General features: G+C 41.4%; 1 protein-coding gene across 2 annotated transcripts in view; it reads left to right on the top strand.

Annotated features, from left to right (window-relative positions):
- DNAI1 (dynein axonemal intermediate chain 1) overlaps positions 1-15591 on the top strand; it is a 138307-nt gene that overhangs the window by 22399 nt on the left and 100317 nt on the right. For both annotated transcript variants that reach the window (XM_042028710.1, XM_042028709.1), the window contains exons 9-12: positions 265-399; positions 7633-7720; positions 8466-8583; positions 10809-10852. In XM_042028710.1, the coding sequence (XP_041884644.1) occupies positions 265-399; positions 7633-7720; positions 8466-8583; positions 10809-10852 (385 nt within the window). The remainder of the gene's footprint in view (positions 1-264; positions 400-7632; positions 7721-8465; positions 8584-10808; positions 10853-15591) is intronic.

The following is a 15591-nucleotide window of genomic DNA, read 5'->3' as shown; positions in this document are numbered from 1 at the left end:
GGGAGTCAAAGCAGCAAGTAAAGTGTTGGAGGAAAGAAATCATTAGTAATGCAGTAATTTGTTCTGAAAGTAAGACCTGCTCCATCATGTTTTAAAAATCCTGGACCTCAACTCATCACTTTTTGTGCAAGAAGGCAGATGTTCAGCTAATTCCAGCAGCAGTGGTACTGTTGTGATGATCATCATGTTTTTGTGATGGTGTAGATGGCTGTTCTAAGGAATATGATCAGGTCCTGATAAATCCTGCCTCTGTCTGTCTCTCAGTGGTATATCTATGATGCCTATATGGAGGAACTTGAGAGAATGGAAAAGGCAAAAGAGAAAGAAAAAGCAAAACCTCAGGTGGTAAAGAAAGAAGATAAGAAAACAGGAAGAAAGTTATCCTATGTGGAGCCACAGGTATGTTTCATAATGCGGGGGAAAAGGCTGTTCAAAGTGGTGGTGGGTGCGTCTGTAGAGCAAGTCAGGTGAAAGCAAATCATGCTGGCTGGGTAGCTTGTTGTCTTAGTGGGCAAGTAACAACTTTAGGAAATGCAAAAATTAGTTTTTGCTAGAAATTGTATTTCCAAAACAGGATTTCTGTTGTGCTGTATAAAACAGGATTTTGATTTTGCGTAATGTCATTTTCAAACCTGATTTCCAAGTGAGATATATAGCTTTCAGGTTTTGTGCATTGTGTTTGTGTTGCATTTTTGATTATTACGTGAGGGATAAAAGAACTAAATACGTAGAAACACCCTGTGATTTTTCGAAGAATTTTAAGTGATGATGCTTTTACATACAATGTTTCAATCTGAAAGGCAATGAAATTTAGGATTATTTCAAAATATAGCACTGTAGTAAAACACTTTTCACTATTTTTTAATTTTCATTTTTAATGATTTTATAGAATTATGATTTATACATTTTCTAATTATAGATATGTAAGTGGCATGCTTCTCAGAGTATGAGGTGTCCTAACACCTGCTACGCCTGGAGCTGATGCTGTGACCTTGCTGTGAGGGTGATACTGACTCCCAATTCTCTGTCAGGAATAGCCTAGGAGTGCCTTGTGGGAATTACATGGTTCATTCCACCAAAGGGAAACTATCCCCATCTTAAAAATATCATCCCACTTCAAGCATGGAGTGTACAATATAGAGGATGATATGGCAACCCTGAAAGATTTTCTTCTTGTTCCAAAATATTTTGAATGGGTTCAGGAAGTTTCTATTACGGTTTAAGTGGCTGGTTCTTTCTTCCCCAGTCTAAGGTAAACCATTTGGAAGGCAAACTGAAATAATTTCTGTAATGGCTGGAGCACGATATACTGAGAAATATAATACAGAATCATGGAAATCAGTTCATAATTTGCTCCTAGAATAGGTGTAGACTTATCAACATAAGTAATACATATATATATATATAGAGAGAGAGAGATGTATATATGTGTGTGTGTAATAAGACTCCTGAAACTGTCTTTAGCTCTTTCATGCCATATGGCCAATACAACAGCAGAGGATTTGGCTGGTTTAGCCATGAAGCAGCACTCTGCCAGTATAAACCTTACAGTATAAACAGACCAGGAACATGTTCTGACAGGCTTCTTCCTGTGAATTGTGCCATGGAAATTCGCAGTCCTTTTGAAAACCAGTAAACCTTTCACCTGAGTATGTTTCAGAGAATTAAGCCTGAAGTCAACATCACAATTATAGGCTTAAAGGGTGGTCTGCTAAAAACTGATAATGGAAACAAAGTAAATATTCTACCAATGAAACCATATTGTAAAACACCTGCTGCCCACTCCACTGACAACAGTGGGAAGTTGAAATCCAGTCACTCATATCTGTCCCTTTGGTGTTTTTCTTTTCACACGTAACACTTTCTAGGGGGCTTGAAGGGAAGCCAAAAAGTCGATGCAGTGGGTAAGTGAAAGGAAAAGCTTCTTTATGCAGAGCTAGTGTCCCAAATTGAGGTGCTCTCTGAGGCTGGTCAACCAACCTGAAGTGTATGAAAAACCTGATGAATTCTTCACACATTGACTGGAAAAATGCCACCTGAAGTACTCCAAGGCTCAAATCAGACTTAAAACAGTCATCATGTCTGTTCAGATGTAGGAAATTAAAGGTTGATGGCATCAGAATCTATATTTCTGGCCTCAAGTCAGCAAATGGAGAAGTGCATTTTGTGGGGCTTTTAACTCACAGGTTACATATGTTACACCATGCCAATTGAAACAGAGCTTTTCCAGCTGAACACTTTTTTAGGACAAACTGTGCTTGGTCATTGCTGAAGAGAACTGTGAACATCAAGCAGGAGACATGGCTGATCTGGATCAAGGTGCAATGTCTAGAAGCCACAATTAATTTCCACCATTGTTCTGGTCAGGCTAGGTATTAGCAAGAAAAACTGTGACAGCTACTAAGCTAGCACCAGATTCAACCCAAAGGAAAGGAGAAAATTAATGGCTACTACCACAAGTGGATCTCTGATGGAATCTGTTGCGATGGTAGGAGGCCATTAAAGAGAAGATCTAAGAACTAGAGGCACAGCTGAAGATGACGGTAGGAGTTAGATGAGGATCTGAAAATGTAATGAATGAAAAGAGAAAAAACAGTGCTGCTACTGAATAAGAAGTCAAAAGAACACATAGCTTGGAGAGAAGGGATGTGATACATGAAAAAAATATGGTCAAAAGCAGAGAAGAAAAGAGAGGAGGAGAGGGGAGGGGAGCCTTGGCAGCTAAGCAGAAGCTTCTCACTAGGTGAAAAGAAGTAAAATGAAGCTATGCATTGCACTGAAGAATTTGATGAAGCAAGGAAGATGTGGTTTAGCAAAGCAGAAGATAGAGGCAGCCAACAGGAAAGGAAGGGAGGTAACCAAGGGTTTCAGCAGAAGGAAGGGTGAGAATTTTATAAAGAAGACGCATGACTGAATAAAAGTTGGAATAATAGGAAGTATTTGACTGGATACTGTGATGAGGAACGCTTAGAAATCTCTCCATGTGCCTCTCACTCAAATGGATCTAGAGAGGAAAGGGTGTGCTACATCCAATAGCAGTGATACAATATTTGGAACTTTTCCTCAGTTCTTAGTCAAGGCAGTATGCAGACCATGGATAACACAGAATACCAAAGTGGAATGATACGATATTTTCTGAGCTGAAAATATCTGGAAGCAGAGATAACTAGGCAGAAGTGTTGTATCTGCCTGTCCTGCTCTTTCTGTTCATGTACCATCTGTTTATGGCTCTGATTATAGGGAGGATACTCAATGATCTTAAAGGTCTTTTTCAACTCAAATGACTCTATGATTCCACAGTGCTGACCCAGAGACATGCTTGGTCTGAACTATAACTCTGCTTATGTTTTTGAATGAACTTAGAAATGACAGTATCTGAGGCAGAAGCAAAATGCGAAGAGCTTAATGTATCTGATGCAGGCTTGCTTCTCTCACCCTGAGATGGCAAGGCAGGAAACCACAACACTGACATTAATGATTTTTAATGAATCTATGCAAAGAGGGGTGGAGCAATGTGACTGGACCATAACAAGGACATGTTGTATGCAAGAGAGGTAAAAATGGTACCATTAGTCTGACCTTTAACAGTACATGAGGCAACAGAATTAATATGGAGGAAAAAAATACAGAACAGGGATTAAATATGAAATGGAATAAAATAGCACATATTTACCAAAGGTAGGCCGTGTCCAAATAATCTCATGTCTGTCTTTAATGAAAGGCAAGTCATGTTTTTCTAGGACAAGGAAAGTAGAGGAAGGCAATTTAGCTAGAATTCTGTAAACTATTGCTGTAGTGCAATTACTAGATATACCAATACAATTAGGCAATTATTAGATATACAGAAAAGTTGTTGTTATTACAGCCTGGGAGGGACTGGTGGAGTGGAAGACTTCATTTTGGAGTATCAAAACAATCTTTGGTAAGAAGCAGGCTTACAGTCTGTAATGACAGGGAGAAACATGAGCGTATTTCTTTGACTTCGTGTTGGTTGGTTTATTGTGATGTGGTTAATTGTGATGCGGCTATGAGAGACAAGCACATTGCTGGAATATCCCTGTGATGAATAGCAGAGAAGATATTTATGCTGATACCTTTTCAGGACTAGAACAGGGATATGTGATTTTGATCACCACTTTTCAAAGATGATTGGTTGCAAACCTGCGTAGAGATGGAAAATATGGTAAGAAATTGAAAGGTTGAATATATAACACTAGAAAATCTTAGCATGTTTATCTGCTAATGCAAAGGTAGGTAGGGACTCTGAGTTAGACAACAGAGTGAGAGAATTACTAAGGCAGAGGATAGTGTCAACAGAAATACAGATAAATGTCAACCAATTAGGAATAGAAAAATTAAAATATAAATTAAATTAATTAAAAAATGAAATTGAAGTTGGAACTTACTGCAGTGGAACAGTCTCTAATCTCCTCTGAAACACAGGTGGTTGATCATTGTCCTAAGAAGTGCAAACAAAATTTCTATTTAACAGAGAAATGTGCATTCCTGAATCATGTGAGGTCCTATCTTACATGTACCATTACCCCTGTCTGAGATGTGCCTGGTGAGACAATGCACAGGGTCACAAATACCACTTGGAAGCTCTTGGAAGGATACTATTATTTTTTATATAATAGGTGAATTTAGAATGCAATTAACTTTCACATTATTGTTCACTTGTTCCTGGGTCATCCCTAGGAGTGGATCCATCCCAACTCCCCTGTCTTCAATTTTCTGTTTGCAGTCTGTCAGAATTAAAAGCAAGGAGTGAAGAAGAGCAGATGAGTACAGTTATGGAATTTAATAACTGCTTGACATGGTTTAAGCTGGGGGACTTTATTTGGGATTTACAGTTGGTGTTTGCATTCAGGTGTTGGCTGGGCAACAGATGACGACAACCCTGTACTGTGCTTCTTTCTTTGCAAATCAGGGGCTCCTCTAGTCACAGTATATGTATTGCCAGAGGTATGAGCAGTTACTGCCATGATGTTAGGGTGGTATTTGTCTTCTGGATTTGCAGTTACACACCAGTGGAAGCTTTTTGTCATGCTTCAGTTTATGGGAGTCGCACATTGCAACTGGCCACCTGTTGAGAGGCAAGTATGAGACAATTAGTGATAAGGAATTACAGAGCCAGGCCAAGACATTTGTTTTCAAAGTATTAGCCCATTATCCATCTTACATATGATTCGATTAACATTATTGCTGTTCTAAAAATAAATTATGCACAGAAATAAACAAAACAAATGTGTTATCCTATGAGCTCTCATTGCATTTGGCTAGCTAGCTCAGAATTGGCCTAATGTGGAAAAGTGTGTTTCAAACAGGAATTGTTTTTAAAAAAAAAAGAAAAATTAGACTTAGAACTTCCTCTGAAGATTTATTTCAGTAGCATACAGAATAAATAAAATCTGAAACAGGACAGGATACGCAGGGAAAATAACTTACTCTCATCCACTTATAATGTCAAAAATGTAGTTAGTCATGGATGTGTTGTTAACAGCATAGCTACCTGACAGAAAAGCTGACTTAAAGCTTTTTTGATTCATCTGGAGAGTTTCCTGCATTGCAGAAAAAAATCAATTGAATAATATATTGTTTCTGCATTTACAAGGTTGTTTTGGTTTTTTGTTTGTTTCTTTTTTATTTATAGCCTCTTTTACACTGAATCCCCCAAAAATAAAATTTATGGAATCATAGTATCATAAATTCATAGAATGGTTGGGTTGGAAGGGACCTTGAAGATGATCTAGTTCCAACCCCCCTGACATGGGCAGGGATGCCTTCCACTGGACCAGGTTGCTCAAAGCCCCATCCAGCCTGGCCTTGAACACTTCCAGGGATGGGGTGTCCACAGCTTCTCTGGGCAACCTGTGCCAGTGCATCACTACACTCACAGTAAAGAATTTCTTCCTAATATTTAATCTAAATCTACCCTCTTTTATTTTAAAACAGGTGCTCCTCATCCTATCGCTAAACTTCCTGATAAATAGTATTCCTGTATTTCCTGTAGGTTCTCTTTAGGCACTTTAAGGTTCTTTAAGGTCTCCCCAGAGCCTTCTCTTCTCCAGGCTGAACAACCCCAATTCTCTCAACCTGTCTCCATAGGAGAGGGGCTCCAGCTTTTGATCATATTCATGACCTACTCTGGGCTCACTGCAACAGGTCCCTGTCCTTCCTGTGCTGGGACCCCAGAGCTGGATGCAGTGCTCCAGGTGGGTCTGAACAGAGCAGAGGGGCAGAATCCCTTCGCTTCTTCTGCTCCCTTTCTCTGAACTTGGTTTCAAATTCTACTTAATATTTTCTAGGATGGGAAAAGAGGACTGCACACATTACTGGAGGTGTAAGCAAACTATGGATTTATAAAAAATGTAACAGTTTATAGAATTCTTTTTCTCTTTTTTCCTCTCATCTCTGTGTAGCCCTATTAGTTTCATGCTCTTTGAAGTGAGATTCAATCTCCCTTGAGTGTCTGCAGAGCTCAGGAAAGAAGCAGAGGGCTGGACACACATAATCTGAAGTCATGTTCCTGGTTCTGACTGTGACTGTGTGGTATAGTTTGGTCAGCTGATTTCACTTTTTCTTTTCATGTTCAGGGCACCCTCAGAGCTGTGTCAAGGACGACATGTTTCTTTTCAGTGTTGTCACTGTAAAGGAAATCTTACTGTGCTGGCAGCCATCAGTCCCTAGCAGGGGTTTGAAGATGAAAGGCTTTGAAACACTGGTGGGGCTTTGGGACACCAGTAGTGGATGGGGATTCAGGTACTTGAAGCAGCAAGCTCTCAGAGCACCTTATACATGCCTTGGCATTCTCACATCAGTGCACAGAGCTGTGATGACATCATCCTTATATGGTCCAGCACAGTCTGTGGACTTTCAAGCTTTGTCCTTCCCACTACTGGCATGCAGGCTTCTTGTTGTTCTTTCTAATTAATCCAGTTCAGATTTCACTAGTGGTCACACATACACACACAGAGTATAGAGAGCACACTCACACAAAAATAGTTGAGAATGGAGTTTAGTAAGATGAGGTGATCAGCCAGAGAGCTCTGTGAGATAAGCATACCAACCAGCCACCTGATGACAAACAGCCCCTGCTAGACTCTTTTCTCCACTTGTCCATGGACTTGTGAATGCATCAAGTTGTAATTAACCACTGAAGGACTCCTAAATCCTGTGATGTTTACTTAATGCCTGAGACAATAAACCTCTCCAGGTAGAGATGAGGGAGTGCTCATGCATGATCAGACCTCTCTGATTTCATCACCGAATCTGCTGAACTGTTATTCAGCAAGATGGGGTAGGAGTAATTTGTGTCTTTTTAGCTCATCCTGTCAGGAGTTAGCTTGAAAGACAAGACTCTTATATACCTTTATAGGTAAGTACCTGTATTGAGTTAAATCAGGAACAAACACTGAAGTTACTGGAGCTCAGCTGTGGATGGCATCTTGCTAAATTTATAATAAAGCAGTTACGTTTTTTCAAGTGCCCATATCATTAGGTGCTGGTGTGACACATTTCAAATTAATCTGTATTCAAGATCAAAGGACTCAAGTTTTTCAGTCACGTGAGATCTGAGGCACCTGTAAACAGACAGGAAGTACATTTTCTCTTCCTTTCTTTTCTCTTCAGCACGGTGATTCTCTAAGCAAGGTTGCAAAGGCTGCTAAAATAACGGAACGGATGGTGAACCTGAACACATTTGATGACATTGCACAAGGTATGGCCCACTGAGAGGTGCTTCTAACTCAAGTCTGAAGTCCTGCAGATAAGTACCTACACCCACAGCAAAGACAGGACAGAACAGAAGAGAATAGAGAAACACAAGTAAAATGAGCAGCTCTGGGAACCTGCTGACTCACACAAGGCAAATACTACATCAGACCATGGGCGTGCAAAGAGCGTGCCACATTAGCCCTGCTCTGAGCTGGCTGGAGACAGCGGGTCTGGTGAGCACTGCCCTCCCTGCAGCACTTCCTTCCCTCAGCAGGTACTTCACTCCTCGATGCAGGTGCTGGTGACAGCAGCCAGAGCTGAGCAGCTCCCTGCGCACGTACAGATCCCAGCCACAGCAACGTACTCAGTCTTGATGTCCTTTTGCAAGACTCGTTTTGCTGTCTCTACTCAGCTTCCTCCTGAAGGGCCATGTCTAGCTCTGGGAATGGCCTGAGGTCACACCTTGCTCTGGGCTTCTATTTTCCTGTTAATCCTTGTCTGCTGATCATCAGTTTGATTTTTATTTTCCTGTGTGTGTGAAGAGTTGGTGCTTGATAAAATGCAGGGCTGAGGTGCTGAGGCTTGGAGTTAGGAGTTAAGAGCTGAGATGCATTTTACACTAACAGTTGGGTTGTGCAGAGGCTGTGAGGATAACAGGTTGTCTTTTAAAGCTTCCCTGACACTGAACTGTGCTGATTTATTTCTGATTTATACACTGGGACCTTTTCCTTGATTTTTTTTTTGTTTAGATTTTAAATATTTTGAGGATGCCTCAGATGAATTCAGAGGCCAGGAAGGAACCCTCCTCCCACTCTGGAAGTTCCGGTATGAAAAAACCAAGAAACTTGCCGTTACTGCCATCTCCTGGTAAGTCTCTGCATTCCAAACTTACCTCGACTGTTGCGCAGGGGAGTGGAATCGAATGTAACGGGATCTTAGAGGCAGGTCTGGTTTCTCTGGGAACACGGTTACCGATTTATTACAGTCAGCTGTTTGCGCAGCACCTAAACGTGCCCGGTGCTTCTGGTTGCAAAGAAGATTGTGTAAGGTTGAATGTGCCAGGTTTGTGCCCTTCAGCAGAAACTGAAGGCAGAGCAGGCTTTGTGCAGCACTTGGGAAAAGTGAGTGCGGTTAGCAGGACAAAGAAGAGTCCCTTTCTTGGGAAAGCTGGGATAGATGTGTCATGTGCTTGGACTATATGCTGTAGGAGTCAGCCCTACACAGGACAGCTCCAAAAGTCCTGCTATGGGCCTGAGAGTTGACCAAACATTTCTTGAATTTTGTCAGGCTTGGTGCTTTGACCACTTCCCTGGGGAGTCTGTTCTAGAGCCCAGCCACCCTCTGGGTGAAGAGCCTTTTCTTAAGATCCAACCTAACCCTCTCCTGACACAGCTTGATGCCACTCCCTCAGGTCCTGTCACTGGTCACCACAGAGATCAGTGTCTGCCCCTCCTCTTCTCCTCACAATGAAGTTGTAACTGTGATGAGGTCTCCCCTCAGTTTCCTCTTCTCCAGGCTGAACAGACAAAGTGACCTCAGCCACTCCTCATACTGCTTCTCCTCCAGACAACAGAGGTATTTGTGTATTGGGATCTTGCACAGTTCAGTGAAGTAGGCATTTGCCCTGCAGTCCATTTTTGCATATTCAGTCAGTCCAAAAATGATCACTGATACTTGGAAATCGACTCTCTTTTGTTCTGAGATATTATTGCCATGGTTTTTACTGTGAAAAAACTCACTTATTACCAACCTGAATGAGTCCTTTCACTTTTTAATATGCTTGATCCTCTAAGAATTGGCTTGGTTCATGCACTGAGCATGAGACGAACCTAATCAGACCCTGCCCTGTGTTCTCCTGCAGTTAGGCCTCCTCTCACTTGTTTGTGTGAGCACATTTGTGCCTTGACAAGGAGGATCTGTGGAGAGACAGAGCAGGATTGCAGTCTTCTGCCTTTCAAGCCACTGTGGTATTATATAAGGGAGTATCAAGCATGTAGTTTTTTGAGAATGACAGATAACAGTACAAATGGGAAGCAAAATTGGGAGAAAAGGCATCTTTAACAGGTAATTTGTACTGCTGTTATACTTGTCTCCAGGAAATGATAACAGAAAGATGGCTCTGAAATTGGAAGAATAACTCCAAATTGCTTTATGGAATAAGCCTTTCTAATTCAATTTTTATTCTCTCATTTTTAGCAGTGATGGTGCATTTAGTGAAATGAACAAGAGCATTAGGATGCCTAGGTATTAGCCCAAATGAAAAAGGAGAAATTAAATGAGAAGTGGATTTATTTTATCAATCCACAGTAGTAAGTCAGAGAAAATACTCATTAGATAATTTCCACATACATTCATTTCACAGAATTGTTACCCACTGGTTGTGCTGTGTGAGCTCAGGGATAACAACAGTACTGATCTTTGTCCCATGGAAACCCTACTTACAGTGACTTACCACACACAGTAGAGGTTGTAGAGATGGTAGACGTTTTTCAAGTAAAGAGACTTTAGAAGACATAGTAGATGGCCAGTTGCTCACCATCAGTATTTGCCTCAGGAAATACACTGTTCACCAGCTGGGTCAGAAGGAAATGTTCCTTCCTGGTCTGTGGGAATGATCATGAATTCATGGACTGATAGCTGTCTCTTGAAGCACCTCTTGTAATTTAATAACAGGTATGGAAGGTGAGCTTATTGATTTAGAAACTTCTTAATCTTGCCGCTGAAAGATGGGAACCAACATGTTCCTGCCTTTTTGCTTTCCTCAAAGACCTCATTTTTAAAAGTAAACTTTCTGCAATTATGAAATGGATAAGCCAAGAAGTGCTGGAGATTGACATAATGTCTGTCTTTTTATCCTTTTCATGTACTGTTTTGATCTTCTGATGTTCTGCTTTTTTGCAGGTGTTCTGCATCTTGAATTTGAATGAGTTTCTCACAAACTTTACTAATGCATATGGTCAAAGGGCAGAGCCCTCACACTGTGCAGTCCTGTGAGAACAGACTCTGATTTAATGTGTGAAACACTGTGCATTGCTGTGGAACTACATGGTTAATAATAAATGCAATCTTATATATATATTTTCTCATTACAGGAATCCAAAGTACAAGGACCTATTTGCAGTGGGGTATGGCTCTTGTAAGTATTAAATGCAAAAGAATCATTGAGAGATTTGAAATATTTAACAACTGCTCTGAGATCAACTCAGACAATCCTCTGAGGCATGGATTGCATCTCTTAACAAGGACTCACCTAATTTCAAAGCAATAAATTGAGATTTAGCTCAATACAGGGATTAGACGTTTCCATTCCATGACATGAACATTCAGAAGTACTAGGCATAGACAGAAATTATTGTAGGACTAAAATTTAAAACAGGATAGTGTGACACATAATGGAATCGCTAAACTATTCTTCCTTCCTTTGTGATCTGGAGAACAGAGATACATATGGTTTCAAAAGAGTTTAGATAGCTTCATGGAGGACCAGTTTGCTGTTGGAGGGATAAACTACCTGATTCAGTAAGTTAATAGCTTTGAATTGCTGGGAGCTTGTTACATACAGGCAACAGACCTGTATTTGTTGAGATTCTCAATGTAAGCAATTGCTACTTGTTGGTGTAAGGTACTTGGCTAGAGCGGCTACAGGGACCTTTGGTATCATCCCAAATATATATTCATTCTTATGTCTTTTTCTGTGCTCTGACAATGGAACCAGATGGGTTGTCTTCATTTATACTGGTAACGACTGCACTCTGCTTGCAAAATTTCATTTTCCTTTTAAAATTATGTTTTTCTTTTGACTTTCACTCCATCTGAGCTCTGGAAATGTTCCTGTTAGTTTGCCAAGAAGCCTAAATTGGCCTGACACTCTCTTTAATTCAGCAGACAGCAGCTATTCTAAAGAGCAGATTAGAATCAGCTTTTGGAAAAGAAAGCATGGTGTGAAGTGCTCAGGATGTCCTTGTCTTGTACAGCACAACAAAATCTTACTGCTCTCACATTCCTGTGCTTAGAGAGTGCAGGAATTTAGCAGTGCCTTCCCACTGCCCTGTCAGCCAGGTGGCAGAGGAGAGATACAAGCTCAAGGAAGGTAATCTCCGTGCTTAACCTATTCAAGCAATTGTTCTAATTTCATCTGCTTCGTACACTAAGCAAGACCAGTGTGCTTTCTGGGTTGTGCAAAAGTATTTGTTAGTTCTGCCAGGGTCTGTTGTACCAAAGGCAATACAGAGATGCAAAGGGAGGCAAACTCAGTAGCTTGCCATGTAAGTGGACAAGAGATCCAGAAATCTTCTTATCCCATTTATATAGAGGACAGAGGACATAGCTCCTCTCAGCCAGCTGTAGCCAACCAAGAGCTAAGAGCTGAGTCTCTGCTCTAGACTCTCAGTTTAGTCAGCAGGGAGAGATCAGCACATCCAGAGGCCATCCATCCTGATGTTCAAGGGAGCAGCTCAGTGGCTCTCTGGAAGGGGTGATCCCTCCTCACAAGTGAACCAAGGCAGAGCACCCAGCCTGGGTGCCTGTCTCTTAGATGAATAAAGTGAGGTGAGATAAATCCAGCCCAGAGGAAATGATCCTAGAGTCACACAAGGGCTGGAATATCTTTGGATCTTCTGTGGCCATAATTACATCACCAGTCTTCTGTGCAGCAGGCATTTGGGAGCACTGCCAAGATACAAGTAACGCATTGTCCTACTGCCCAAAGTATACTTTTTGAAACAAAAGATCCCTTGTTTACTGTGGGTTGACACCACTCCAGAGTGGTGGGTGCTTTCTTTGCAGAGAGGGCTCTAGCCTCTCCTTTGCTTTTGTACCCTACTTCTGCAGTCTTCACCAGTGATTTATTTGGGTGGGATTTCTGATGCTAACAGAGTTTCTTTGGCATGAGACAGGCTCTTCTGAACAAGAAAATACTGTCATTGAAATTTGGAATTCAGGTTTTATGCTGTCTGTCTGGAACTAATTTTTATTCCCATGAGGAGGAGCTATCTTTTTGTTTTTTGCATAAATGAGATTGCTGGGTTTCTGTCTACACTGACAGCCTGCAGTGCAGGGTTCAAAGAGCCTCTAGTGGGTGTTGGGCTTGTGTTCTGCCTTGCTGATGGGAACACTACAAATATGAGCTCAGGTCTTTGCCATCACCTCAGTTCATGTTCCAAAAGCAATTGTGCCTTTGACAGCCTTCAGTGATGGCATTTTACGTGCAGCTCTGTCAGCACATGAGCTGAGTAGGGAAAAACATTGTCTCTATGGCCAATGTATTTTAGCCTACAGTTTCTTTGGATTTAATGGATGTAACTTGCCACTCACAGGGATGTGTGAAGAGTACGGACTCACACACAAAGCGCTGGCAATCTGAGGTATTTGGCAAAGATATCTACTCAGTTCTTCACAGTCTGAAATAGGGCTTAGTGTAGGCAGAAGTAAAGCACATAAAGATACATATACTGTTCCACGTTTCTTGTGTAAAGTCAGCATAAGCAATGCTGGCACAGGGTCCTTACACTGGTGTGACTGCATCCAAAGTAAGAGTTGCTGCAACTTCGTGATCAAACTAAATCGGTGTCAAATCTAGACCAGAGCTTTCATGGAGATGAGCTGGCGCTTAATAGATGTCCTGAGGCTCCCCGAAGCTGAAGAGTAATGGTGGAACACAGAACATGAAACAGCTCTGTTTGCACTCTCCTACAACATAGAGACAGGTAAATACAGGGTGGCTGCACATACTTACTGGACAGTCTTGAATTTTCCCACTTCTCCAATGAACTGCCCAATGACCATGGATAATCTTTTATTTACTGCCCTGCACTGAGTGAGGCGGATGGATCGTTGGTCACTGCAATAAGGATATCCCCAAATAGGACATGCTCAGGATGCTTCAGAGGGAACAAGGAAAGGTAAAAATGAACCAAGTGGCTTTTACAGCAAGCTACTGCCTCTTCCTGTTTCCCTCTCTACTTCATAAGCATTTTCAGAATCAGCACTTTAGTTAGAGATTAGAATGAAGAAAATGACTGGTAGCAAAACTAGCTCACTCACAGAGGGAAAATGTAATTCTGCAGGGACTGAGAGGATATGCATGGAGATATGCTATTTGCCTCCTCCTCTTTTCCTACAAGATGCCTCATTTCCCTCTATCTAGAAAACAAATAGTGGAAAAAATAATTAGTAGTGAATTCCCAATCCACATTTAATAAAAACTAAGATCAGCTTCATATTACGCCACTTAGGTTTGTAGACAGCTTGTTTCAGGCCCCAGAGACTTGTTCTACGCGAAATACTTTGTTTTCCAGTGAAGTGTTTTTCTGCCAAATATGAATTTGAGAGACACAAGCAAGGAGTCATAGAATCATAGTGTGGTTTGGATTGAAAGGAATCTTAAAGAGTGTTCAATTCAAACCCCTCTGCCACTGGCAGGAATGCCACCCACAAGATCATGTTGCTCAGATATCAAACCAGTCCTTGAACACTTCCAGGGATGGGACATCCACAGCTTCTCTGGGCAATTCCAGTGTCTCACCATCTTCACAGTAAAGAATTTATTCCTAATATCTAATCTAAATTCTCAGTTTAAGAGGGTTATCCCTAGTCCTTTCATTATCTGCCTATGTAAAAAGTAATTCTACATCTCTTTTATAAGCCCCTTTTAAGTACTGGAAGGCCAAAATGACGTCTTCCCAGAGCCTTCTCTTCTCCAGATTGAACAACCCCAACCCTCTCAGCCTGTGTTCGTAGTGGGGGTGCTCCAGCCCTCTGATCATGCCTGTGAGATCTCCTTTGGACTCACTCCAACAGGTCCATATCTTCCTTGTCCTCCAGAGATGATCATCAGTCAGTGTAAAATGGAATGGAAAGTGCTAAATATTGAGGAGACAGGGGCTGAAGAGATTATTGTGATGATGTCTAAGTCTTGGCTCCCCTACCCAACTTCTTGAGTATCAGGATTGAGAGCTCTTGTACCCTAAAAAAAATACCTCTAAATGTCTCCCAGCTCTCATTCACTCATTTACCTCTGAGAGCATTTTCTTGAGAGATCACGCACCTTAATGGTCTAAAGAGACAGAAATTTAGGCTCTGGCAGTGAAATGTTTTTTAATCCAGCTAGTGTGTGCTCTGCTGTTTCAATGCCATGTAAGTTTTAAAATCAAATCTTATTATATACTTAACTGGATGCTGAATGGACACATTCATACTTATGTTAGCACAGTTATTTTATCAGTCATCCTAACAAGAGAGATGTCAATTTTGACAAGACATTTACCTGCTCCTTAGGTCTAGGGGTCCAGATAATAGGTGAGATAACTCAGCAGGACTGGAGTCCTCACACTGAAAGAAGCCCACTGCATACAGATAAGGTCTGTGATCTTTAATTGATGTTAACTACTTGTTAACTGCTCCTGAAATGTAGATAAATCAGTCAAGTTTTCTATGAGATCTCAGTCAAATTACAGAAATAACAATTGAGAACCATAGAATCACAGAATGTCCTGAAATGGGGGGGACCCACAAGGATCATAGAAGCCCAACTCCTGGCTCTACACAGGATCATCCCCAAGAGCCCTACCATGTGCTTGAGAGCATTTTCCAAACTCTTCTTGAGCTCTGTCAGGCTTGGTGCTGTGACCCCTTCCTTGGGGAACCTATTCCAGTGCCCAAACACCCTCTGGGTGAAGAATCTTTTGCTGATATCCAACCTAAACTACCCTTGACACAACTTCAGGCCATTCCCTCAGGTCCTGTCACTGATCACAGAGCAGAGATCAGTGCCTGCCCCTCCTCTGCCCCTCACAATGAAGTTGTAACTGTGATGAGGTCTCCTCTCAGTTTCCTGTTCTCCAGGCTGAACAGACCAAGTGACCTCAGCTACTCCTC

The sequence above is a fragment of the Corvus kubaryi genome, unplaced genomic scaffold (genome assembly GCF_017639235.1).
Source record: "Corvus kubaryi isolate FWS band 111438036 unplaced genomic scaffold, C.kubaryi_AGA036_p1.0 37308, whole genome shotgun sequence".
Taxonomy (NCBI): Eukaryota; Metazoa; Chordata; class Aves; order Passeriformes; family Corvidae; genus Corvus; species Corvus kubaryi.
The sequence above is the reverse complement of the archived record's forward strand: the minus strand, read 5'-3'. Positions and strand labels throughout refer to the sequence as shown.